This window comes from Eptesicus fuscus, chromosome 15, assembly GCF_027574615.1.
Source record: "Eptesicus fuscus isolate TK198812 chromosome 15, DD_ASM_mEF_20220401, whole genome shotgun sequence".
Lineage (NCBI taxonomy): Eukaryota > Metazoa > Chordata > Mammalia > Chiroptera > Vespertilionidae > Eptesicus > Eptesicus fuscus.
This window is the reverse complement of record NC_072487.1, coordinates 45428783-45452255: the sequence shown is the minus strand read 5'-3', so window position 1 is coordinate 45452255 and position 23473 is coordinate 45428783. Positions and strand designations below refer to the sequence as shown.

The following is a 23473-nucleotide window of genomic DNA, read 5'->3' as shown; positions in this document are numbered from 1 at the left end:
CCACTACTCCACAGTTCTCCACCTTCTAATACTAAATCATCACATTGTATGTCTTAAAAATCACATTGTGCAAACAAACTCTGTACAATTTTTATATGTTAGTCATACCTCAGAAAAGCTGGAAAAACCATAAGGTTGCTGTTCCATTGTAAAAAAAATGTGGAGAATAATTAACAACGTCTCTGACTGTGCCCTCCCTACGAGGTCATTCTGTTATTGCTGCCTTTTTCTTCCTTGGTTCTTTACTTATGTGTCTGTCTTGTAAAAGTGTTCTGAAAATTTGCCTTTTTATTTTTCACCTGGTTTAATGTCACTCTTTTTTTTTTGAAGGAAAGAGCAAGTTAGTACCTTGTATCAAAACATCAACCTTGTGGAGCCGAGACTGATTCAGCCGTATGAACACGTTATCAAGAACTTCATCCGTGAGATCAAACTTCAAAGCACAGAAATGGAAAGCCTGGCCATCGCGGTGAAGAGGTATTGAAGTCCTTCCTTCCTCAGTGGCACATGGGGTCCTGGAACTGGCTCCCTGACCCAGGGGCCACGTGGACTGAACTGCCTTGTCACGCTGCGGCAGGGGAGGACTTCCTGATCCTTGGGAATCGGAGGCCTTCTGAACTGAGCAGCATGAGGGAAGTTGAGTCAAGCAGTACGGCCTAGAGTCAGCCAGCAATCCGTCAGCAGGTCACTGTGATCCTGTCATTTAAACTCTTCAGGGTCATGATTCCATACAGAACACTTCAGAGAGATGTGTTATCTTCCGTTCAGCCACTTGAAATGTAGGGGAAACGTTTTATCCAGAGAGGCGGGCAGGGCTCTGTTTGAAGCCTGGCCCTGTCACTGGCTGGTGTGTGCCTGGACAGGTTCCTTACTCTCCCTGAGTGTCAGCTTCTGCATTTGCAAAACGAGGCTGTAAATATTCCCCTCCTCAGGGGGTGGAGACTTAATGGATGCCGGCATGGGGGATGCCCCTTGCATTGGGCCTAGGCAGGGTGGATGCTTAGCGATGCTGCTTTCCCCTGTCTGGCCCCCCCTCACCCAGCCCCAACCGAAAGGCTGAGCGCAGCTAAGCCCTTAGTCACGCAGCCGGTTTGTGGAAGGCATAGCTGCTTATATAGGATATCTTACTGCTTTTAACAGCAACCCAGTGCGCAGCAGAATTCTATGTGTTGCAATCCAAACATCGGCCTCTTTGCCTCCTGGAAGGGTCATACTGCTTTGGCAAATGTTGGGAAAGAGGGCATTTCGTTTGTCACTACTCCTCGTTCACCCCACAAAGCCTTCTCGCTGCAGTGCGTTCCTCCAGCAGCTCTGAGCTTGCCCACCTCCGTCTCTGCCCGGAACTTGGGATCGGCCCCTTGGATAGGATGCCCCACCTCCCTGGCCTTCCCCTCTGTCTCTGCTCTTCCTTTCAACACGATGATCAAACTATCCAGTTGACCCTTTGAGGTAACCAGAGTGAATGAAAATGTAGAAGAGAACATGTTTTAGAATACTGAGGTTAAGTAGGATTATTTTCAGAGTCCCATAGTCATGCAGGAGTTGAACTGTTCTCAGGGGGTTACTCATGAACATGATCACTTCCTGGCTCCGATCCTCTCCCTCGGGTCTGCTGGGCTTCTCGCAGTAGATGCTCTCAGAACTCTAGATTCTCTGGAGCATGTGGGTGTTGGTCAGAGCCCCAGGTTGGCCTCCTTTGAGAGGTGACTAGCAGACACACATAGTGAGTTTTCAGAGTGTCCAGTGAGTGCCTGTTAAAATAGACAAACTTTCATGTATACACACAGGTACACATATACAGACCCACAGATATGCGGGACACACACACACACACACACACACACACACACACACCCGTGCTCAAGCACACATGGCCTCTAAGGCAGTGCCAGGTAAACACGTCAGGGGAAAAAGGAATGGCATTCTTTATGTTCTCATTAACAGTGCTGCCCTCAGCTGTGGAGTATGTCACATTATGTTGCGCTGTCTTGGTGCTTCTCTCCTCCCCCGTCCTGTGCTCTCTGGGTGAGATCCAAAGTCAGGCTCTGCCCTGAGCTCTGGGCCTCCTAAAGGCCCCTCTCTTAGCTGTTAAGACACCTCACTGATGCATTTATATGACCACCGTGGACATTTCCTTACAGTCCTTGCCAAGGTCCCTTCATCCTCACCTCTATTTTTTTAATTGGGGGAGAGTCTTGGTCTGTATTTACACCTGAAGAATGTGTACCCAGTATTCTGGTAGGGGCCCCGGACTGGGGTAAAGTAGACTTTCCCAGTACCCTAGACATTTCACTAGGAATTGCTGAGGCAAACACTGTTGTTATAGCCTGGACAATCAAAAACATGTAATAGTTGCTCAGAAGTGAGAAAAGCAGAAGGAACACATTCAGAAGCAGCCCAGGTACCCAGATGTTTGGGACGGGGTGTCTAGAAGGAAGGGCTGGAAAAACCGGTCCTAACAAAGGGAGAAATGGATATGTGGCATTGCTCTTTACAGTTTCAGGGTTCATCGAAAACAAGCAAACCCCAACACCCACATTGCTATGGAGAAGTATAATTCCTAGGCTTCAAATAGCAGGTATTTATAAACAAACTAGAACCAGCTGGCTTTCCGTACCAGGTTAACATAACCTTGGGCAGGCTGTAAGGTGAGGAGGGCGTAAACAGGAGCAGGGAACAGTAGTAAATCATTCAGAATTTTACCTTGGGGTCCTGCCCCAACCCTTCAATGCTTGTTTGGAACTTTGGGTAGAAATTAAACTGATGCACCAACAAATTGCGTCACAAGGAAGTAAGAGCAGGTGAGATGGTGTAGCAGAAGCCAGCAAACCTGAGGACGGGAGATCTGCTACTCGGGACCTGTTCCCTACTGTTTATTAACTGCCTGTCACTGGTCCAAGTGCACCAACTCTAAATCTCCTGGTGGCTGCTTTCATGTCACTTATAATCTAGTTGAGTAGGCATATATATGCATGTGAAATGTAGATACTTGGACGTGTAGCTGAGAGAGAATAAAAAAATAATTGTGTTAGGGCTCACTTAGAAGCTTCAACCATTGCAGAGTGGCAGATGTCTCCATACTGGGCAATTGCTATGTAAAACTTTCCTGAAACTCTTCTCAACAGACTTCTCCCATTTCTTACTTTTTTGGCAAATCAGTATGTTCTGCCTCCATAAAATATGATTAATTGATTACATTAATGAAAGAAATTTTCTAACGGGTAACTGTATCTACATTTATAACTTTAAGGAATTGACTAGTAACAGTTGCTGAGCTCCTTCCTTTCCCCCTACTTCCAACTGTAGCATATAACAGTGTGTGTTTCATGTAATGAAATTTCAAACCATCTCTTTGCCCTGGAGCGCCTTTTTTTTTTTTTTTTGTCTAGGGCTATAAGGATTTTATAAAATCCTTAAATCCAGCAAAAAGGATTTTCAAAGTTTATTGACAGATTCCCAGTTGTTTAGTATCTTTATCAGTTCTTTGCCACAATTTAGTTGAATGCCATTTTATCTAATCTATTCATTTATTTAATATCTAGTTTTAATGTCCTCTTACATTCAAATGGTCACCTTGTTAACCTCATTTCATTACGTGAAAGGCACAGCAATTATTATTTTGAATGTTGTGTTCCTCCTCATTTAAAAATTAAAAGGCTTGAGATAGATTAGTGGAAGTTTTCCTGTTACAAGTTTAAGAGGAGAATGAAAAGGTATGCATCATCCCTTGCCTTTCAGAGCCCAGGACAAGGCAGCCATGCAGCTGAGTGAGTTGGAGGAGGAAATGGATCAGAGGATTCAGGCTGCAGAACACAAGACTCGGAAAGACGTGAGTGTGTGGGGTTCATTCATTCAGTGAGTTCTTATGGACAGAGCACCGGGCCACCTCTGGGTGTAGCATGTACAGGAATTGAACTGCAACCTTTCAGTGCATGGACTGATGCTCTAACCACTGAGCAACACCAGCCAGGGCTAGGCATATTTCTTTCAGTAGCTACTGTTAGGTTTTATTTATTTATTTTTTTTGGAAAAACATGTCATCTTTTTCCTATTCATTTGTGTTGTTAACTCTCAGAGGCAGCAAATAGAGTGAAAGGGGCCTGAGTGTTGGTGTTCCTAGACCTTAGTATGCTTTCTGGCTCTGTCCTGTGTAGGCTATAGATGGTGCTGGGCCAATAGCCTGACCTCAGCCTTCGTTGTCCCAATTCTGGAAATGGCCATGTATCTACCGTCATGTGGTTACTTCCCCCCTCCCTGTGTAGGAGACTTGGGATCATTTTCAGTTTGACACAAGACATTTATCACCTGTGATTTTGAAGAGCCTATTTAAATCAACATAACTTTTTTTTTTCTCCTTTTAGGAAAAACGCAAAGCTGAGGAAGCCCTCAGTGACCTCAGGCGTCAGTATGAAACAGAAGTAGGGGATCTACAGGTGACAATAAAGAAACTGAAAAAGGTAGGTATGTGGAAGCAAGACTTTTAGGAATAGCTCCAAGATATCAGGGTGTCTGAGTTATAAGTGACTAAAACCATTTAGAATCACTTTGAAGCAGCAGGTGGAATCAGATCTCAGAATCAAACTGGACTCTGTGGCAAGACTTTTATGTTTCCAAAGGCATCCTTGTCTTGCATAGGTCTATGTGGGAGCACATTAAAGGCTGTAAAGAACTGTAGAGAAGTTTACACAGTTGTTATAATCGCCGTTACCTATGCCATTGATGCTGAGAAACTCATTTTGCCAACTCAGTTTTTCTTCTCTGAAGTTGGCGTGCATTTTAAAGTCAAAGGCTCATCTCACAGTCAGCTGTGTGCAGTCATGACATAGCGTGTGAAACCTTCAGCTGAAAGATGATGAAAGCCCAGTGTCAGAATACTTAGACTTAGACTTAATGGTGTAAGGCATTCATTTTTAAAAAAATATATTTTATTGATTTTTTTACAGAGAGGAAGGGAGAGGGATAGAGAGCTAGAAACATCGCTGAGAGAGAAACATCGATCAGCTGCCTCTTGCACACCTCCTACTGGGGATGTGCCCGAAACCAAGGTACATGCCCTTGACCGGAATCGAACCTGGGACCTTTCAGTCCGCAGGCCGACGCTCTAACCACTGAGCCAAACCAGTTAGGGCCATAAGGCATTCATTTTGATCAGTGCATAAACATTCAATTAATGGACACCCACAAATCCTCACGTTTCCCACGGGTGTAAGCTGTTTGTAGGGAATCATTTTTGTTGCCCATCTTATAGATGCTCTTGAGCTAGTTTAGTCTGGAAACAACTAATGAGTCAACCAGCAAGCAGAGCTCATGGATATACTTATATAATTTTTAGTGTGCACATGTCTCTACTTTCACATCATAGTAAATTTTACTGATTTCAATCATTTGATAAGAATTTCCTGAAATCACTGTGAAGAAAACATAGGTGAAAAATGACACTCACTTTGTTCTTAAAAATCTTAGACTCCAGCAGGACAGGTAGAACACTTACAAATAATTATAATGCAGGATAGAAGGTGTTAAGTGCAGATAAAGTTATAGGTGAATATAGAGGTCCAGACACGTGCAATGTAACTGAAAAAGCAAGAATTGGGTTATTTAAGAGTTGAATGGTTTCCAGGAAGGGTTTTCTAATTGTTTCAAAGAAAATTTATTAAACAATAAAACTCTTCTCAAATGTTTAAATTCTTATGGAAAATTGACTTCTAGAATTCCCATTTCTATATGCAGGAATATTCCCCAAGTTAACTGAATCAATTCAGAGTATGTCTGTAAACGCACAACCTTTATTTGCTCTTTCAGCTAGAAGAACAATCAAAACATGTAAGTCAAAAAGAAGATGTGGCTGCATTAAAAAGACAAATTTATGATTTATCAATGGTAAGAATCACCTTTTCACTTACAGAAATACATTTCCTGTTAGACTACTGTTCCCTAAACATAATCATGCTAGTATTTCAGTGTTCCAGGAATAGAAGCTTAAAGAGAAATTAATACTACAGTTAGAAAAAGTCTCTGGAATAACTTCAACCAAATATATTATTTATGCAGGCGTTTCCTCAGTGATACCTCACCTGTTGTGAATATATATATATTCCAAGCAATAATGGCATGCCTTAAACTTTCAATTGTAACACTACATTCTTACAGCATCAACTCTGGTCTGTATCCAGGCTTCCTCTTTCTGTCCCTTTTCCATCTTCTGCTGACCATATCTTTTGTCTTTCTATTGCCAATAGGGATAACATTTACATCTGTTTTTATTATCATTAATATGTTTTCTTTATTTCGTTTTTAGGTTAACTCTAAAAGTTGAAAACCAGTAATGAGCATTTCTTTTATTCTTCCTGCAGAACCAAGAAGTGCTATGGCATGAGCTGAAATTGCATTCCTTTCTCTCTAGCCATTAGCCCTGTGCCACTCAAAAGAGAAGGTTCCCAACCTCATGGTCAAATGAAGCCCCCTAATGCACCACCAGTTCCATGTTTTGCCACATCTTTGTTGGCTTTGCATTTGGATCATGAATTTCTTAGGAAGTTGCTTGTTTTTCTTGGATATTCTGGTTGAGTTTTTGGTTTCTTTAATCATTGATACCTTATAACTTCCTATTTCTTCTTCCCAATGCATAGAATTTGTTTTTGCTCCTTAAAAGTATTAATTTTGGAGTCCATGAAGTTTCAGTTCTTATTGGACTGATTGCGTTTTAAACCTGCTATCTACATGTCATCTTGTAATTTCTGATCACTTTAGGGAGTGGGCATAGGATTCCTGTGCAGCTAGGTAATTAGGTCTGTTTACCTCAAGGCCTCTGCCCTGAAATGGGTCTTCCTAGGAGTTCTGTGTGTAAAGCTGGCTGTGAGACTGGCTGTGAGACCCTGATTACCAGAATAAGTGGGCATGGATATTCAGAGAGATGCTTTAGCTTTCCTTATAGAAGTCATACAGTTTTTTGTTTGTTTGTTTTTTTTTGTTTTTAATAAAAAGACAAGCCCTGTCTTGTTGCCTCTGGAATTAACTCTGGCTATATTCTGTTCTTTCCTAAGGTAAGAGCAGGCCTGGGCTTGAGGGGCAGGGTGACTTAAGATAAACATTTAATCTCTGTTTTCAGCTCCACTCTCACTCCCTGGGCTTCTGCCTGGCCAATGGCCTCTTCTTTGTTCTATAGAAGAACCTTCCACACCTCCTTTCCCCCTACTTTCTCTCTTCCTTCCATCTCACATTTCTGTCCAGTTTCTATTTTTCAGAAATGTTTAAGTCACCTGAGTGCAGATGGGCCTCTTTTCCATTCTTTTAACTTTTATTGGTTTATTTCCTTTGGTATTTCATGTCAATGAGTTCTCAAAAGGGAAGGAAGACAAATTCATATACTCAATTCACCATCTTGAGCTGGTAGCCTCCATTGAATTTTTTTTAATTCTTAGATAAATTTTTAAAGTTTAAAAAGTTATTTTAAAAAAAACTTAGGAAATTCTAATTCCTTTAGGATTTCCAAAAATTCCAAAAGAATATTTTAGAAAATTTCTAACCACACTCATTTATTTTTTAAGTGCAAAAGTTAAACATGTTAGGCGATAGGATTTATTGTAAAAAGAAGCCAGTCTACATGGTAATATGTATATTAATTTCACAGGATTTTTATCAGTAGTTTCATAGCTGTCATTAGTAAGACAGATGTTTAAATGTTTGGTCTGTTAATTTTCCAATTGCTGGGGTGTTTCTCAGCATCCAGAAGGGTTCAGCAATCTGGAGAAGGGCTGCGAGTAAATTAATAAAGAGACTAGACATGAAATATAAATTTGGAAGGCATTTTGGGGAGCCAGAGGAGACCTAGCTTCAGTAACCAAGTTCTTTGAATCTCTGGACCCCTAGCTTTTTATTTACACAAATTTCCCTAAAGCAAAGCAGATATACATAGCAAAGGTAAGGTTTTGGTATACAGTAGGCATTTCCGGCTGTCCCAGTAGCAGGAAATAATATATGCAGATTTTCAGGTTTGGGGAAATGCTTTTGGCTATCCCAGCAGCAGGTAATATGATTCAGCCCTGCTGAATATAGAAGCCCATCAACCTTTTGAGGACTTCTTGCATTTATGACCTGCTGGAATTAGCTTCCAGCAGCCAATAACATGTCGAAGTACATAATGACAAACTCTTGAGTGTTGGAGTTTGGCACCAAATGTCATGTATTAAAAAACACACACATAACTTTGAGGATTTAGATTTTTGACACTTTAATACTTTATCATAATTTCAAGTTTCATTGAATGGATAACTAGTTCTTTGACTACCAAGATTCGAAGACTTGTGGATGGGTGAGAGTGGTGTGTGGGAAAGTTACACTACGCGTTATTTCATTTCTCCCAGGTGGAAGAAACTGAGTCTAATGATCTGCAATGTTCCTTTTCTCTAGGAAAATCAGAAAGTTAAGAAAGATCTGTTGGAAGCACAGACAAACATAGCCTTTCTTCAGAGTGAATTAGATGCTTTGAAAAGTGATTATGCTGATCAGAGTCTGAATTCTGAAAGGTATGAATCTTCACATTTAATTTTTTTTTTAGTTTGAGTGGAATGTTTATTTAGGTAACCATCCATGGGCAAAGGCTTAGTTAAGTAATAATAAAGGCTTATTTATTAACCTTACTGATATATTCTTTGCTTCCTAAAGATTTTGCTATCAGTATCAGCTTTTGTAGTGATTTTTGTGTTTTTAATTTTTTTATACAAACAGATTAATTAGTTTAAATATTGACTGGGTAGGACAGTGCAGGCTTAATAAATGATTGAATTAACTGGGAGCAGAAGAATGTACCTAATGTGTCAAGAGTTAGTGTTAATAAGGTATTTGAAAGTAGGAATATTGGCCCTTCAATATAGAAAAGTAGACATCTTAGACAAGTAATTTTATTTTGCTGTGCTTTAGTTTTGCAGTATGGTATATAGTAACACACAGAGGCATATACTTATATACATATATATAAGTATATATATGTAAATATATGTATATATGTGTATATGTATGTATGTATATATTATATATGTACATATATATATATAGATATAGAGAGAGAGAGAGAGAATTGCATATATGTATAAATATAAAGTACATATATATGCATACACACATTTGAATATAAATGCATCTATATACATATATGCATATGAAATGTAAAAGTTGTGGTCTCTGCTCTTTGAGAACTTGAAATTTAGTTGAGGGAGGTAAAAAGCAAAGAGACACTTGAGGTGACCTTGGGAGGGAGAATAGATTTGTGTTGGTCAAGGGGAGCAAAGGCAACATCAGCAAGTAACACAGGTGCCTAGTATTTTACTAGTACTATCTAGTACTTAGTACTAACACACTCAGTCCACATAATATCCCACGAGACAGGGACTTTCCTTATCCCCATTTCACAGATGGGAAGAGAAAGTTAAGAGATGTTCTAGGTGAGGCAGTACCCAACACAGGGTCAAGAATATAAGGTCCGATAAGCCTGGTTTGGGGAAAGTGGTTATACCACTGGGCAGGAAAAAGACATTTGAAATGAAAGGTAAAATTTTTAAAAAATTAAAATGTTTAAAACCTTGTTTAAAACTAAAATGTAAGGGCCCAGATTTTCTGGTGAACAAACTTAAATTTCTATAGACAATTAGAAAAATTTTAGTCTTATTAAGAGAGCGAATGGTCAGGTTATTGTGGACAAAATTTGATACCTTGAGAGCTTTGGAAGCTAGTGAGGGGGTTTGTCTGCTTAGAAATGGGGCTGAGATGGAATACGGGCTGGCTATGAATGGCTGGTGTTCAGAGTGGACTTCTTGAGGATGAGGCTAGGGCTTCATAATAGAGCAACAGAGGAATCAGTGTGTGAGAGTTTGTAGTGAATGGAGAAAGCCTGGTCCTGTGGATTCAGGAAGAGGAGAGGAGGGAGAGCAGGAGTAGTGTCAGGGAAGGGAGAGAAGGAATCAAGAGAAAGAAGAAAATAGCTGTGGTTGGGATTGTATAAAGCTTGGAATGAGCAGAGAAGGGTTAGAAATGACGATGAACTGAGGAAAGGGGACTTAGCAAAAGGCCAGTGGTTCATTCCCAGTGAGGACAGAGTCAGGTCAGTGGGGTAGGGTGGAAGGGCAGGTGGGTGCAGAGCGGGCAATAAGGTGGAACAGCACTTTGCACAAGGAAGCTGAGGGTGTGGTGTGTTTGTGGAGTCCTAAGAGGAGGGGAGGCTACTGACAGCTCAGAGGAACCAAGTGGGAGCACAGATGAGATAAAAACCGTGGTCAAGGACACACATCTTTGCAAAGGTGAGAAAGAGTTTGAAAGGGCAGGTTTGGGTAAGGCAGGACTGATCACCTAATTCTCATTCAAACATAAAATATAATTTTACAGGGATCTGGAAATAATCCGAGAGTACACAGAAGATCGAAATAGTCTTGAGAGGCAAATTGAAATACTCCAGTAAGTTCTCATATAAAATGCTCATTGCATTTACATTTTACTTATTTCTTGTTAATAACACATGTGCCACATGTAACACAGGTGCTGTATTCTAAGGGCTGGGTTCTCATGCCCACTCGTGCATCTTTTAGCTGTGCTGCATTTAGCACAACCTCTTAGCTGTCTAACGTTTCTAATCCTAAGTAATCTAATAAAATCCAGGCACTCGAGTGTAATTCTCTATGTCCTTGCAAGTCAGGTGGTGTGTCCGGCGTGTCCATATTACACCTCTGCAAGAATAATGGCCCCGACCTTAGCAGCTTTCTGTGCAGCTCACCTGAGAGGTGGTCAGGCATCTCATGGTAGTGCATGTCGCAGCAGCAGGCATACACGATCCTTCTTTCACAGTTTATAGTGCCTGGTTATAACGGGGCATATTTTTCCTAGGTTTAAAAAAACCCTATTGGAAATATTATACCTGCTCTGTCAACTTCACAGCTGAGTTGCAGTAATTCCAGCGTCTGAGGCCCTTCCCCACAAAACCTCCCCCTCTCACTCCCTGTCTCTGTTTTCTACCCATGCAGTCTTTTCTGCTGGGTTCACTTACCCCCAATGAAGTAAGATCAGCTTTGACAAATTCTTTTCACCATCTTTGAATGGTTTTCAACTCTCACCTGTGGCAATTACAGAGTTGATATACTACCATAATCCTATTCATTCATTCATTCAGCATATTTTCACTCACCACCTTTTATGGGTCAGTTGCCAGGGACTGGGAATAGAGTGGCAAGTAGGAGGAAAAAATGAATCTCTATCCTAATGGGGCTAGTCTAGGGAAGAAGACAGAAACTGATCAATAATAATAGAAATAGGAAATGCCGAATGAGAGAGGCGGGACAGAGAAGGGATGTGTATACTGTAGAGAATTTTGGCCTAATCAGGAAGGCCCAGGAAGTGTTCCCAATGGAAGCATCGAGTGAGCTGAGGTCTGAAGGATGAATAAGCCTTCAGCGGGGAAAGATTAGCCACTCTCCAAGACAGAGGTTCTGGATTATCCTCATTTTATAGAAGAGGTTGCTGAGGCTCCAGCCGGTTCAATAACACCCGTCAGTCATGTGAAAAGGACCCACCTGAGCTGGGATTTGAAACCAGAGTCAATGTTGGAGCCTTTAACAGGTAGACGGCAGTGCCCAGTGGTACAGCATCAGGCCAGGAGTGGGATGCACGAGTAGCCAGGAAAAAGTGTATCATCACACACCACGTCCATAGCCGGGCTGTGCGCAGGGGGATAGAGAGTGACTCCTAGTGTCAGCCGGGGCCAGGCATTTAGTGAGCAGAGACCTGCATGAAATCTGTTCAAACAACAGAGCTCCCCGAGGGAAGAGCAGTTCCACAGAACAGCGAATACCTTCCTAACATGCCTTGAGATCTTTAAAGAGAGGTGATGCGTGCATTAAGTTGTACTTCTAGTAATGAATTGTGATCTCAGTTTGTGAGGTGTGAAGGGAAGAGGTAGGAAGTTACAGGAGATGGTAATCACAGCCTGGAAAATAAGTGGTGACATTTCCCCCTACTGATACTTTCCACGTTGATTTCTGTTTTATTTACTTACTCCGCAGAACAGCTAACCGGAAGCTGCACGACAGCAACGACGGCCTTAGGAGTGCCCTCGAAAACACGTACAGCAAGTTCAACAGGTCCTTGGTATGCAGCACAATTTTCTGACGCATGGTGACCTGCCTCGTGGTAGACTATTTCGATGGAAATCTTGTATTTTATTCGGGGAGAACTTACAGTCATGAGGAACTATTCCATATAATAAAAGGGGGCATTTTCCCAAATTAAAAAAAATTGTGTTACCACTCTGAGGAGACAAATGCCTAGGCGTTAACCAAATCTCATCAGGTAGCCTAGGAAACCAGAGAAAGATGTGCAGGTGTGACCTGGGCCCTGGCAGGTTCATAGTGTGGCAGGTAGTGAAGATGTGCACAGGTAGCGGTGACATAAGAGAGAGAGGGCAGCCCGTGGAGGTACAAATGAAACTTTGCCCAGGTGAGGGGAGTGAGAGGGTGCTTCCGGCTGAGGAATGTGTTCACCCACACTGAGTATTCGTTATGGTAGTGAGGTCATCAGATGGAGGTCTTGGATTTTAAACCCTCCTGCAGAAACAAGCTAAGCCCCTTTTGGAATTTGGAATTTTGAGGACCTTCCCCAGACTCTGTGTGTGAGAAAGTCTCTTCTCCCTCTTTTGGGGGTCAGCTTCAAGTTTGGGGTCCCATGGGCGTAGCTTGGGGTATGGAAGGGTCACTCTCTAAACCAGATCCTGGTTCGAGAAGAAACAAATCAAAAGAAGTTGGTATTGCACGGTCCTGGCAGATTTAGGGCACTGTGAGCCCCTTTATGGCTTACAGGGTAGGGATTAGACTTATGACCCCATGAGGAGAAAATACCATATGCGGTTGTTGCATTCCACACCCCCACCCCCCGCCTTGATTTCGGTGCTCACGTTTGCTCATGTAGGACACCAAACTTTTAATTGCATTGGAAGTTAACTAGTGTGCTACAGGTTAAAAAACATATATGTATAAATAAAATGCTTACACTGAGTAACGAAACAATAATTATGCATTTCAGCGCGTAAATAATACATCGCCAGGGAATACAAGTTCTAGGAGCAGTCCGAAATTTAATGGTCATTCTCCTCAACCTCCGGGCTATGACAGGTATGTTATTTTCATTTTGTTTGAATTCTGGATCAAAGTTGAAAGGAGAGTAAATTTCCTTAGAGCAGGTGTCCTCAAACTACGGTCCGCGGGCCACATGTGGGTGTTTTTGCTGTTTTGTTTTTTTACTTCAAAATAAGATATGTGCAGTGTGCAAAGGAATTTGTTCATAGTTTTTTTTAAACTATAGTCCGGCCCTCCAACGGTCTGAGGGACAGTGAACTGGCCCCCTGTTTAAAAAGTTTGAGGACCCCTGCCTTAGAGGTAAATTAAAATAATAGAATATATTTTGGGCACTAATTTGTATTTCTACTCTTACTTTAAATTTTGGAACATGAAATATGTAAAGATTAAAGTAAAAATGTTGAAGACAGGGCAAAGTGATTTCCTTAAGATGTCATGACTTGATTTTATATAAGCTCACCTCGACCTCATTCCTAATTGTGTCTTGTTTCTTAGAAGTGGACTTGGTAAAGGGAGTTTCAGGGAAACCAGTTGAACTCTGGTATATGTTGTGGTATATGATGTTGAGATTCTTGGTAAATGTTTAATAGCTCAGCATAATATTATGTAAGCTATATTCAAGGAAAAGGACATTTTCAAAACAAAAGCAATATGGCTAGTAAGTGTTTACAAGCTGTGTATTAAAGGAGTCACAGAGGCTACCATAAGTGAAAATTTAGCTCTATTTTTTAAAAATTTATCTTTATTTTTGAGAGTATTACAGATGTTCCCTCTTCCCCCATTTATCCCTTCCAACCCCCCAACCCTTTGTGCTTTCACCACACTATTGTCTGTCCATGGATTATACATATATGAATTTAAGTTCTTTGGTTAATCTCTTCCTGCCCTCCCCAGCTCCCGCCTTCCCACCAAGATTTGTCAGTCTGTTCCATGCTTCCATGTCTCTGGATCTATTTTATATATCAGTTTATTTAATTCATTAGATTCCACATATGAGTGAGATCATATGATACTTGTCTTGCTCTGACTGACTTCTTTCGCTTAGCATAGTACTCTCCAGGTACCTACATGCTCTCTCAAAAGGTAAGAGATCCTTCTTTCTTTATAGCTGCATAGTATTCCACTGTGTACATGTACCACATCCTTTTTACCTACTGATGGGCACTTGGGCTGTTTCCAGATCTTAGCTATTATAAATAGTGCTGCTATGAACATAGGGGCGCATATATTCTTTCTGGTTGTTGTTTCAGGATTCTTAGAATATATTCCTAGAAGTGGGATCGCTGGGTCAGATGGCATGAACATATTTGCCAATGATGCATCTGATAAGGGGTTACTTTCCAAAATATATAAAGTTCATACAGCTTAACAAAAGGAAGACAAAAACCCAATTAAAAAATTGGCAAAGGACCTAAATAGATACTTCTCCAAAGAGGACATATAGATGGCCAAGAGGCATATGAAAAATGCTCAAAGTCACTAATCATCAGAGAGATAAAATTAAAACAACAATGAGGTGTCACCTCACCCCTGTCAGGATGGCTACCATAAAAAAATCAACAAATGACAAGTGTTGGTGAGGATGTCGAGAAAAGGGAACCGTAGTATCCTGCTGGTGGGATTGCAGACTGGTGCAGCCACTGTGGAAAACAACATGGAGTTTCCTCAAAAAATTAAAAATGGAACTGCCATTAGCTCTGTTTTTAATTAAATAAAGTGAAATATTGGCCCTACTGTAACTTTAGATCTAGCACTAAAAATGGAAAGATAATATGTGTGTACACACACATGAACATATACATACATCCGTTATTGCTCCTTAAATGGTTTCTTTTGGAGTATGTCAGGGTTTGAAAGTAGAAGTGAATGGGCAAACTCTAGGTTTCCATCTCGCCATCTCTGATGCAGCTTTCTGATTCATGCTCATTCCCTTTTCACCTGGGGACCTTTAGTCTAAAGAATAATGTACTTAATATGCTGGTGATAGCCACACCAGCCAGTCCCCTTTCAGGAAGGTCAGTGGTCACTTTTAAGAAAATTTTATCCATGTATCAGATGTTTTGTCCACTGATCTGTGAAATAAAAATTGTAATGGTTTGTTGATTTATAGGCAGCTGCCTGCTCTGTTATTGGGAAATAGAGATTACTTTTAAGAATGTGTCGGTGTAATGCCATTTTTTCTGGCCTGTTTTAAGCACATAGGGGAAAAGATGCATAACTGAAAATTATTCCAGAAATTCCATCATGATTTATTTTTGAAGACAGTAAATACCATGAATACGGCTCATAAATACTGGACTAAGAGCCCATGGACAGTAGCTTCTGAGGGACAAGTCGTCACACCCCAGCGGCTCAGAGCGACAGGACCCTGTCACCTGTGTGCTCACCACCTTGAACTAGAGGGATGCCATTGTCCCACTGATGTTCCTTTTTGGGCAGTCACTAGTTTGATAGAAGAAGTTAATATTTTCTTTCCTTTTTGATGCTAGTATAAAAAGTTATTTTGATTTCTCATATTTATATAGCTTATACTTCTATTAAGACCACCCTGTCTTTTCTAAGCATATCCATCTCTTGTTATTTCTCATATCTGCAGACCCATGTACCCCGCCCATTCCCCCTTTCTGATGAAATCATGTGTGCCAGGTAGCTAGGATTGTGTCCGATGTGTAGCAGGGACTAAAGAAATTGTAGCCATTGTTTTCATTTTAATATAAAACTAGATTGTTAAGAAAATAAATAGAAAAGCAGATGTTTGAGTTTCATGAAAGGAAAGATCCACAGAAGTCAGAAGTTCTAGCCTTTCTGCATGAAACCTCTCCTGTAGGGGTTTTCCCAGACTGTGTGTTGACACTTCACGGCAGAAAACTCTTCTCACCTGCCAAACTGTTCCAGGACCACATGTTTCTAATTGTCATTTTTCACCATCTTAAAAATATGACTCCCAGAAAAGTCTAGCAGTTGGCCCTCATTTTGTCTTGGGAAACCTGAGGGAATGTATTCTTCTTCACGTGTCAGCCCTTCGCTTATTTGAAGAGCGAAACCATTAAGATTTAAGCTGAGTGCACTGAACCATTTCTCATATTGGAAGGTTTTGAGTCTCACGTCATCACTGTTGCCAAACTCCACCACCCAGGTTATCAGCATCCCTTTTAAGTAGAGATGTTATTCAGAAATGGATGCATTTTGTTCAGAAAGTGGTCTGACCACACGAGAGGGAAAAGGTTCACGTGTTCTACATTTATTTTTCTTAATGCAACTTCAGATTGCATCTAGATTCTGGGAACCTATTTTATCAGGAAATACTAGTAAAGGTGATTAGAAAAATACTTTCATTTATTAAATGCTTGAGTGTCTTTATTTAATTGACTGTTGCATGGAATGAACCGATACGGCTTTGAACATTTTATTTCCCCCGATACTTAATCATGGAATACACTGTGACTCTTGGCAAACGTGCGAGTGTCGGTCTTGAGTCCACTCTTGCCCGTGTGGTCTCTCTCGAGCATTGAAGCCCTCAGGTTCCAGTCTTCTCCTCTACCCCAGGTCCTCCCGCTCTTCCTACGTGGATGAGGACTGTGACTCGCTGGCCCTCTGTGATCCTATGCAGAGGGTGAATTGTGAAGTTGACAGCCTGCCCGAGAGCTGCTTCGACAGTGGCCTGTCCACCCTGAGAGATTCCAATGAGTACGACTCGGAGGTGGAATACAAACACCAGAGAGCATTTCCGAGGTCGCACGGCATGCGGGAGAGCTCTGCGGGCGATGCTTCAGACACAGACGTAAGCCCCGGGAATCACTGCTCTCCTAGGCTCATCCTCCATAGAGATCTGGCACCCTGTTTGACTTTGATCTGTCATGGGAATCCATTTTAAAGGTTATAACTATGAAACATAGGTAGAATGGTGTTTTTTCTCCACTAATTTAAGGAGAAATCCTCATTGATTGACATGTGGGGCCACTCTATTCCATAGCAGCATGGACTGTACATTCAGCTGTATCTTTTTCTTCTCTTGAACCTATGATGTTATTGTGTAATGAGAGGCTTTAACAGCTAGCTTTTTTTAAAAACAGGTTCCTGATATAAGGGATGAAGAGACGTATGGTTCAGATGGTGTGGCTTCGGTATTAGACTGGAAGCCCCCTGTTAGTGAAGGCAGCGTTGCTAGTTATCCACGAAAGCCCATCTTGGCACTTTCACCCCAGGTAGGTGGTTCCTGAACACAAATAATTTTCTGTGCCTTGTAACTTGTTAGGAAGGAAACTGGCACCCCCCTTTGTCACCCACTGTGTCTTTTCCCCCTAGACAGACATGGCGGATGATAACAGGTCTTCCAGCTCACAGAAGGCTTACAAGATTGTGCTCGCGGGGGACGCCGCAGTGGGGAAGTCTAGTTTCCTCATGAGACTTTGCAAGAATGAATTTCGAGGAAATACAAGTGCCACACTGGGTATGGTTCCTTTTTCAGATTTTAATGGGGAAATTACTTTTTTAGCTTGGTTTTATTTTCTTCAGGGGTTATATGCACAGATACACAGGTCAATCTCTCTCCTGATACATGTAGATAGACGTGTGTGTGTCCTTGTCTATAGAATGGTCCTCTCCTGTTTTGGCGAAGGCCCAGCTTTAGGAAAGGGAAGACTGACAAAGGACAGAGGTATCTACTTAGCCAGTCGATGACAGGTTAGAGCTTAGAGCCCGAGAGGACAGGTTCATTTATTCAGCAAACATTTCCTGAGTCCTACTGTGAGCCAATTGCTGTTACAGGTGCTAAGGATACACAATGAACAGAGTTGACTACATCCCAGCCCAGAAGGAGTTTACATCCCAAAGGAGGGAAATGGATGAAAAACAAATTAAAAAAAAAAAAGAGGTTTAGGGAGAGGTGCACTTTTATGCAGGGTGGCCAGGGAAAGCTTTTCTGTAAGATGTCGTTTGATATTGGTAAAGGGACATTATTGATGGCTAGTTTGTCACTGTAGTCTAAATCATAGAAGTTTGCTACCTCCCTCCTTTACAATGGAATGTATTACCTCTCAGAACAAGGCAGAAATCATGTCCTAATTTTCCAAATTTGCATAATAATCAGTAGAAGGAGTTGAAGATATGCAAATTATCATTTCTTTTTCTTGTTTATCTAAAATGTTCTTATTTTCATAACCAGAAATGTTAGAAAAGATTGGTTACCCTCTTCACAATGGGCATCTTTGTAAATTTATGGTTCTTTATTTAGACCACTCAAAATAACAAAGCCGAAAGTTCACTTCAATCTGATTCATAAAAAGACTCCAGTATGTGGTTCAGTTGCCTTTATGTTCATGTGCATACACACATCTTTATGTACATACACACACAGATATACATATATACACATGCACATATACATCTTTATGTACATGCACACACAGATATAACAGTTCCCTAATTACATGACAAATAGAACATAGATTTTTCCCTTTGTCCATAGACTAAATTCTTCCCCAAGTCAGCCAGCCTGCAGATGGTGCATCCCATGCAGTTGTGGGGTCTGACTGATAATTAGCATGTGAAGTCACTCTCCACGAAGGCCATACTCATTTCTCTCTATCTCGCTGGGCTCTTTGCTTTATTGGCTCCTGTCTCATCTAAAGAGAACTTGAAAGTAAAAACCAGTGGAACGATTTACATCCTGCTCTCCGTGTTCTCTTCTGTTCCTTTGCAGGAGTTGACTTTCAGATGAAGACCCTCATTGTGGATGGAGAGCGCACAGTTCTGCAGCTCTGGGACACGGCCGGTCAGGAGAGGCAAGTGCTTTCCGGAGAGCTTGGACCCTGCTTAGGCTTACACAGACAAGCTTCGCAGCCCACTCGGTGTTTTCTAAGCTTATCATTATGTAATTAAAATGTACCATTTAGTTAGATGGTACATTAGAATTTCAAGAATGCTCCCTTTCTTACCTCTTTCACTCATCTATCAGCTGTGTGAGAAAAAGGATCTTAAGCTTCCATGAAGCTTGTGTTCAGTTGGGAAAAGAGAGGGCCTTTCCTAACAAGAGAATTTAGTGAGACGGCACCTCTGAATGCAGTGACAGTGTGAGGAGCTGCTCAGTGGGGCATAATAGAAGACAGCTGCCCTTGGCTTAAGGGCAGAGGCACAAACTAAATAGCAGACTCGCACCTGGTGATGGTACCTTATCTTGCATTTATTGCCCTTGACCAGAAGGATTTCCTGTAGGTTTTAGTATTGTCTAACTCTTTGGGAGCGGAATCTATCCAGTTGTTCAACAAGTACGTATGTGGTACTTACCTACCTCTGCACCAGGCACCATTTAGGCTGCTAAGATTCATCAGTGAATCTTCGCAATAGGACTCAAATACCTGCCCACGTGGAGCTCCTGTTCTGCAGCAGACTGAGCATTCCAACATTTAAAAAATACTTGTGGCTGACATGGCCCTAACTAAGACAATATAAAATATTGCACTTGCTTTAGAGAAAGACATGTAGGTTGCAGTATGCTCTTCCCCTAGTGAGTCCCTCACCTCCATGTATGTAATGTGCCTGGTGCATGGTGGCATCCACGTTGTTCTTCCACTCTCCCCACGCCTGGAAGACCATTTTCTCTAATGTGCATCTCCTTCCACCCTTCTCTGTGTCCCACTCGTGGGTTTTGGGAGGTTTTAGCTGAGGCTGGAACTTTCAGAAATTACAGTGTCATCCTTGTCCTGGTTATGTTTTGGGGTTTGTAGACATGCTTGGAGTTGTTTGGTGGAGCAAATGATTGGCTTTTTAAAATCAGTAGCTCAGATTCTCATTCTGTTACCTATCATTGAGTCAGTCTGGGCCTTGGAGATGACTTTCACAGTGATACATTGCCCTCAAATTTTTTCACTTGCGGCTTATTTGAGAATATGAGAAAAAGGTGAGCGAGCACAGAAGCGACGAAGAATGGAGCAGCAGCAAACAGACTGATTAGATCCGTGCTGTAAGAGCTTCTCTCTTATCCAGATTCAGAAGTATTGCCAAGTCCTACTTCAGAAGAGCAGATGGAGTCTTGCTGTTGTATGATGTCACGTGTGAGAAAAGCTTTCTTAACGTACGAGAATGGGTGGATATGATTGAGGTAAGAAATCAAAACTGAGAGACAGAAAATTGCATGGGGGAGCTATAGGCCATGCTGGAAAATGCTGGTTCTCTTCCTTGTTGAAGGGAATGTGACGAAAACCCATTGATCCAAGCTGTGACAGATAAGGGGATATTGGAGGCAGAGTTCCCAGGGGCACTCGGCAGGATTGCGCGCGCTCTCACGCTCTCTCTCTCTCTCTCTCTCTTTCTCTCTCTAGCTGGGCAAGTTCCTGAAAGGCCAAGGGACACAATTAAAGGAGCTTCTGGGAATAAAACTTCTGGGTTTTCTTACAGATAAAATCAGAAGCAAATGGAAATGCAGGTCACCTGAGAAGCAGCAGTTCTTACAAACAAAGCTGCTGGGGCTGGGTGTGTAGCATGGTTGGATGTGTACAGAGCTGGGTGGGTAGCATGTTGGGTGTGTACAGGGGCTGGGTGTGTAGCATGGTTGGATAAGTATAGGGTAAGGTGACCAGATCGTCCCGCTTTTGGCGGGACAGTCCCGATTTTTAACCATTTGTCCCGCGTCCCACGGCGTTTTAAAAAAGTCCCTATTAACGCCATGGGACTTGGGACAAATGGTTAAAAATCGGGACTGTCCCGCCAAAAGCGGGACGATCTGGTCACCTTAGTATAGGGGCTTCCATGTGCACTAGATACACAGGTGAGACAGCACCTGGTATGAGCAGGTGTGAGGCCCTCATTCTATCGCAACTGTGTTTTCTCCCTTACTCCAGAAGTGATTTGGGTCTTTACACATCCCAAGGTACCATTGAAAAACCAGTTGGTATTTTTAACATGTGCGGTACGATTCGTGCTTTCTTTTGAACTGAGGAGCTTTCATTTCCTTTGGTTTCATGATAAATAATTTTTAAAAGTGGGAAATTATTTGACCATAGAGTGCTGCCAACAGTTATTAATCAATGTAAAACAATAGTTAAAGCTATGGTTCAGCATACTTACTTGAGAAAAATACCTGAAACTAATGGCTAATAAAATTTTTCAAGTAGGTCTATTACCTATAATTTTTAATAGGCATTAAGTGCAGGGGTAGCTAAACAGAGAACTTATTCCTGTCTCATCTCCAGTTTGTTTCTGAATTCTTCATTTGGGCCTATTTTATACCCTGTACAAAAAAAAAAGTGATGTGAGAAGTGACATTGTAATTGGCAGTAAAACTTAGTGATAAATAAATGGGCATATTGTCCTACTAAAATATCATGACTTAAAACTTTAAATACAGTGAAATGTGTAGACACTTATATAACATTTTTATTTCATAAAAATTTTCTATGTTATATTCATCTCAGTAACATATCTGAGAAAGGAAGAAACATAGTATTATTTGCACTTACTATGAGAAACCTGAGGCATAGGAAGTATATGACACTGGCTGGTAGTTATATAGAGGGTAAGTTTGGAATGGGGGCTAGAATAGGACCTTCTGATTCAATATGGTTGCTCCCTTGATAAGGCATCAGAGTGAGAAGAAGCTCTTGAAGTCCAGAAAGGGATCTGAAGTGTAGTCAGCTCATGAAGGAGAGGCATGTAGTCAAGTGGACCTCCCCGGGACAGAGCAGTGAGCCCAAAGAATAATGGAAAATCCCAACTAACTCATACACATGGCTAGTTAAAATTACAGCAAAACTTGTTGAAATTGTTGGAACTAGTTTTCATTTTAAATCTTTGGATTATGCTCAAGAAAAGGAAGTATAAAAGGCAGGGCCAGCCACGGCCCTGAAGGAGCCCTTAGTGACCAGCTGTAATGTGTGCCAGGAGCCCATTGCCCTAATTTGCTGAGCAACCTGCACAGGGTAAGTGACCTTTTCAGCTGCTGGTAGCCCCTTTCACAGGGTCCAAACAGTAAGAAAACTGTACTCAAGATGAATTATTGAATTTGTTATAGAGAAAAAATTGGAGTGCACTTGGCATTTAACTTTCATCTTAGAAAAATAATGGGCACAATGAACCTTAGCTATGGCTCACCCTTTCCAATTTGAGGAAATTCTACAGGGACAATTTATATGGCCACTGTATAAATAACTAATTGTGTGATCGCCAGGATAGAGCAGAGGATTGAGAGGAAGTAGAATGTCAGTGGTGAGTAGACCCTCTGAATTAATAATTAATACACTTTATTTTTTATTTTTTATTTTTTAAATATATTTTATTGATTTTTCACAGAGAGGAAGGGAGAAGGATAGAGAGCTAGAAACATCGATGAGAGAGAAACATCAACCAGCTGCCTCCTGCACACCCCCCACCGGGGATGTGCCCGCAACCAAGGTACATGCCCTTGACCGGAATCGAACCCGGGACCCTTCAATCCTCAGGCCGCCGCTCTATCCACTGAGCCAAACCGGTTTTGGCATTAATTAATACACTTTAATTGAAAAGCACTAGGTTACAAACTATTATCATAAAATCATGTGTAAAATAAAATTATGCCCATTTTACTTATCTGTCATGAATAATTTATTGATTGAATGTTTGGGTAAAAGGTGAATGGAGACATTTGAGACATGAGATTTCATCCTGACTTTTTACCCATTCAAAAATATTTTGGGGGTACCTCCTCTGTTGGGATATATCTGTTAATAAAGAGCCCTGTCCTTATGGAGCTTGTACTTCAGGAAGATAGACATAACAAGAAACAAACATAAATGAATAAAATAAATAGAATGATGGAACGTGATAAATGTTATAGTAAAAAAGAAGGCAGGGTGAAGGGCCTCCTGGTGAGATAGCGGGATGTAGTTTTCATTAGTGTGGCCCTGGCCTCCTGAGAAGGTGTTATTTGAATCAAGACTTGAAGGAGATACAGTATTTACCTGTGTGATTTGGGGAAGTCATTTAGATGCTGGATTCTTAGCTTACTTAAGAGAATATTTGCTTAATGGCTTCCAAATGACATCCCTTAGATCCCTAGAAGAGTGTCAAAGAACACAATTAATTAACACACTAGTGGATGGGTGGGGTAGGTTTGGAGAGGGCCTTTGACTCCCTCTCTCCTCTGCCCTTACCACACCCAGATGGTGCCTTCAAGTTAGAGGCAAGGAGTGTGAAGAGAAGGGAAGTCAAAGATACCTTCATTATGTTTAAGGCTTATTTCTTGATCCTGTGTCGGGTACCAAATGGAATGAGCATCTGAGTGTCCTTAGGCACTGCAAAGAGTAATGTCTTAGCCAGGGCTGCCGCTTCTCCTGTTTAGGAACCAGAAACCCATTTTTTCTGTGCGATGCAGGTTATATTCTCTTATT

General features: G+C 41.4%; 1 protein-coding gene across 1 annotated transcript in view; it reads left to right on the top strand.

Moving 5' to 3' along the window:
• Positions 1 to 23473, top strand: part of RASEF (RAS and EF-hand domain containing) — a 60236-nt gene that overhangs the window by 22308 nt on the left and 14455 nt on the right. Inside the window, exons 2-14 of the mRNA XM_008142040.3 lie at positions 331 to 477; positions 3739 to 3829; positions 4362 to 4457; positions 5803 to 5880; positions 8410 to 8525; positions 10378 to 10446; positions 12045 to 12129; positions 13060 to 13148; positions 16659 to 16893; positions 17186 to 17317; positions 17418 to 17562; positions 18814 to 18895; positions 20097 to 20211. Of these exons, the coding sequence (XP_008140262.2) occupies positions 331 to 477; positions 3739 to 3829; positions 4362 to 4457; positions 5803 to 5880; positions 8410 to 8525; positions 10378 to 10446; positions 12045 to 12129; positions 13060 to 13148; positions 16659 to 16893; positions 17186 to 17317; positions 17418 to 17562; positions 18814 to 18895; positions 20097 to 20211 (1480 nt within the window). The remainder of the gene's footprint in view (positions 1 to 330; positions 478 to 3738; positions 3830 to 4361; positions 4458 to 5802; positions 5881 to 8409; positions 8526 to 10377; positions 10447 to 12044; positions 12130 to 13059; positions 13149 to 16658; positions 16894 to 17185; positions 17318 to 17417; positions 17563 to 18813; positions 18896 to 20096; positions 20212 to 23473) is intronic.